The sequence below is a fragment of the Parasteatoda tepidariorum genome, unplaced genomic scaffold, assembly GCF_043381705.1.
Source record: "Parasteatoda tepidariorum isolate YZ-2023 unplaced genomic scaffold, CAS_Ptep_4.0 HiC_scaffold_5909, whole genome shotgun sequence".
Classification (NCBI taxonomy): domain Eukaryota; kingdom Metazoa; phylum Arthropoda; class Arachnida; order Araneae; family Theridiidae; genus Parasteatoda; species Parasteatoda tepidariorum.
The window spans coordinates 1-4,127 of NW_027261835.1; the positions used below are offsets into that span (position 1 = coordinate 1).

General features: G+C 26.7%; 1 protein-coding gene across 1 annotated transcript; it reads right to left on the minus strand.

Annotated features, from left to right (window-relative positions):
- Positions 1–50: 50 nt before the first annotated feature.
- LOC122273600 (elongator complex protein 1-like) lies at positions 51–3,558 on the minus strand (the record flags this gene model as incomplete). The annotated part of the gene is made up of 4 exons (XM_043057634.2): positions 2,927–3,558; positions 2,496–2,634; positions 720–854; positions 51–132 (listed from the first exon to the last, which is right to left on the minus strand). Coding segments are annotated over exons 2-4 (352 nt in total), but the record flags the coding sequence as incomplete, so codon positions are not given.
- Between the last annotated feature and the right edge of the window lie 569 nt (positions 3,559–4,127).

Below are 4,127 nucleotides of genomic sequence, written 5' to 3' on the forward strand. Positions count from 1 at the left end.
ATTGAAATAATAAGTTGCAAAATGTACAGATAGAAAATATAAAATATTACCAGTTAATAAAATGAGAAATTCTTGATCAGGACTCCATGCAAATTCTTTTAAACCATTCTCTACAGCTCCAATGTTACTAACCTAATTTAATGAACACAAAACATGAATCAGTTCAAAATATGCACAACAAAATTAACATAAAAAGAAATTTAACCTTTTCATCTAAGATTCACATTGGTCTCCTGATTATTTAAAACAAAAGAAAAAACAATTTCATTAATTTTTGAACAAAAATACATCACTAAAATATTCCAGCTACTAAAGATAAAAGCTTTCTTATACGCTTATTAAAAATAAATAAATAAGAACCAAAATCTTTAACAGATTGTGTCAAAAAGTATGAGGGCAATTTCTAAATTAATGTCTCCTACTTCTATAAGAAATCATTTCATATTATATCATATTAATTTAAACGTAGAACATTTTTCTATAATCACCACTTAATCTAATTTGTGTTCCAACACAGATATAATTAATTTATAAATAAAACATAATATTTTACTGCCATTTAGATTTTCTGTCCTTTGTTTTGCAAATGTTATAGATTTTTAATTTTTTCTTAATATGGTAAAAAGCAATGAACTAATTTTATTTGTAAAGCAGTAATAAATGAAGACAAAACATAGAATGCAAATACACAAATGTTGAAAGATATAAAACATATATACTTGTTTTTCTGCAATATCATACAAATATAGATTCCCAGAAGCTGATGCTAGGAAAATACTATTGGTTTCCATAATGTATTCCATACCAATAACATATTCTTGCTCCTCTGAATCAAAACCGGAACAGAATGAGACCTTTAGAGAAAATTTTGAGAAAATGTGTAAACAAATTGTTGATACACAAATAAAAATTTAGAAAAAAATATATAAACACCCACTGTTGGGCCATGTGGTTACCCGTGGTTAGAGCATTAAACTTCAGTTCCAAAGGGGGTTGATACTGCTAAGACCCACTGAATATATGTGATATCCAGGAGCATAAAATAAAAAATTCAGTGGTCGGTTATTGAGCAATACTTGGGGTATAGGGATCTGGGAAAAATTTCCTTCCCCTTCAGATCTATGTCTAAATTGTGGAAGAGGCCTCACAAATAAGTGATCCTGCCTCTATCAGGGGAGATTTGAGTTAAGTCACACTTCACCCAAGTGGTGTTCTCTTATCAAATAAGAGGCGCTCCTTTCTGACTTAATTTGCAAAGACAATGGCTGAAGAACTTGGCTTGTCAAAGTTTTATTAGAAACATTTAAGAACAATAAAGACATTTTTTAAGCAAATTGATGAAAAAGATAACTTCCTGATTAAAATAAAATAGTTTTCCTAAATATTTAAAAGTCAAAGGTACTTGAGCATAAGCATTAGAGATTCTCAATTTAGAACAATTTTAAGTTAAATCTTTTTATTATAATTTGTAAATTCAGACGTCAAATAATTCATGATTAAAAATAAATTAATTAGCATTAATTGTTACACTATGTTATGGCCATGTCAATTAATTTAGTTTTACTTATGTAAATATATTATTTAAATTCAAAAAATAAATATACATAGTACTTAATGAAAAAACATGTAACTCACTACACTAATACAATGACAATAAAATAATTTTGAGTTATGTTAAATTAAAAAGCATGACAAAATATTACTTCAATGTCATCAAGTTGAAGTGTCAATCTTGCCACCGATTTCAAAATCTGTCACTCTTACGGTGGTGTAAATAATGCCCTCGCAAAACCCATGGGGCAGGACAGACACACTCCAGAAAAAATAACACTAAAAACTATACTTATAAGATAGTATACTACTATTGATAAACTATGAATTTTATATTTATAACATAATTTTTATTTATAAGATATATTTTAACTTCCCTTATGAATAATAGTAACCCTTAACTAAAATTTGAATATAGTTATTGTAAGATAGTGAGTTTATATAACTTTCATATTATAGATCAATCTCCTTTTAATGTGGAAAGTGTGTTTTCAATTCACTACTTTTTCTAAATTCTGCTTGCTTTTGTATTACAATTATGTTTTTCATTATCATAAATCAAAACAAAATAAATTATTATAAATATCTTTTCACCCGAGTATTTTTGATTTGGATAATTTTAAATTTTTTGCGGAAAGTTTTAAAATAGAATACACCAGAAGGAGGGCACCTAAGTCCATGACTGCCACTGCTCTTATAACTAAAAAATAAAGACAAATTTATTCAGTAGTTATAGAAACAAAACAAATATTTTGTTTTGAACTGATTACATGTTAATCATTTTTGAGATAATAGTAATAAATTAATTTGAGAATAATAAAGGTACAATAACTAGTAAAATTCAAAAATATTAATAGTTTCCTAATTAAAATTATATGATCTATACAGCAAAGAATTATTTGAAATATAAATGTTTTTTAATTATAATAAACTTTACCACTTACTTCATTATTAACTTGATCAAAGTGATAAATTCCTTTACTGCTACTGAAATATATGAAGTTGTCAAAATCCTGACAAAAACTGTCACTCTCTATAACAGTCTTTTTAGAAGCTCGGACCAATTTTAAGTTTCTCATATTTCTATAAAGAGATAAAAAACTTTTTTTATTAAGACTACAGTTCCATAAAAAATTTAGAAATAAATATTATATTTTCAAGAGGCTTCAAATCAACTTCATAAGTAAATTCTCTTGACTTTTAATATAATTTCAGACTTATATTTGCTATGCACAAAAATAGTTTATCACAAATATCATTATATTTTTTAATTAATAAGTAATCAAACTTACTTTTTGATAGAAAATATTTCAACATCATTTTTTACACAAAAAAAAAAAAGGTTTAATACGTGTCTAAATTTCATAATACATACCTATATTCATTATACAAATCAAGGATATAATTTGCATAAGATCTAGAAAAACTTAAAGACTAATCATAGTAAATTAAGAGTCCCACGAGCATATAGTCATCATATTATCTTCTTGTAATTAAGCCTATTTAGCACCACATTATTTACAAATATTTACATAGAAATTATAAGTGTTAAAGTGTATTACGATTAATTCACCAAATCATCAAATTCCCTTTCTTAAAATGCAGAAAATGCACAAAAAATCACTTAAGATGAAGCATATTTTATGAGCCTTCAATATTTAAAAATTCAAATTATCAATAGCACAATTATTAAAATTCCGTCTAATAACTCGGAGATTGGTTGCATAAAAGTAATAATACAAAGTCTAGTATACAAAAATATATGATATATGTACTGAAAGACATGGCACAAAAAATAAATTAACAACAACAACAATTTTTCTCTTGGTTAATTTAATGCAATATTTTTATATGTAGGAACAATGCTTTGTCATTCGTGAAATATTCTTTTGCCAGCATTTCTATAGGTAAGGAGGGTAAAACAAAAATTTTTCTTTCGAAAGTGCTGTTTCGAGTTTTAGAAAGGCAGTGTCTATTACACCGACTATCGGTAAGATAGCCTCAGAGCTATCGCGCCGACGTTGACAACAGCGCCACTTTACAGAAACTAATTCATCGGTACAATACTTGGCCAAAGAATACCTAAGGAGGCCTTTTCATTTCAATTCCAACCTTCAGTAAGGATAGGTTCGAAAAGGGACGAAATATATTGCACCTCCAAAACCCGTTTCACTGTCTCCCCTACATTTTTTGTGGGGGTGCGTGTGTTAAGTAACCCGAAACTAATCACTGTCACAGAANGGGTCAACTAGCTTTCAAAAGATATCAGAAGAAACTCACTCTTCATCTTATATTATGCTTTTTCTCTTTCTAAGATAAACTTAAAAAATATTTTTTTTAACTCTAAAACGACTTTATTTATTTTCAAAATAGTTTTATCATTTTATTTAACATGCGCTTTTTCTAATTATATCTTGAATTGTTTATTATTTTGATTTGATTATTTAGAGAACTAATAATAACCAGAGTATTTAAATTTATAAAGTTTTACTATGTAGTCATATGAAAGTAAGTCATATAAAGTAACTACATTAAAAATAAATTTCTATTTTCTCTATAGATCAAATAAAGTTTGT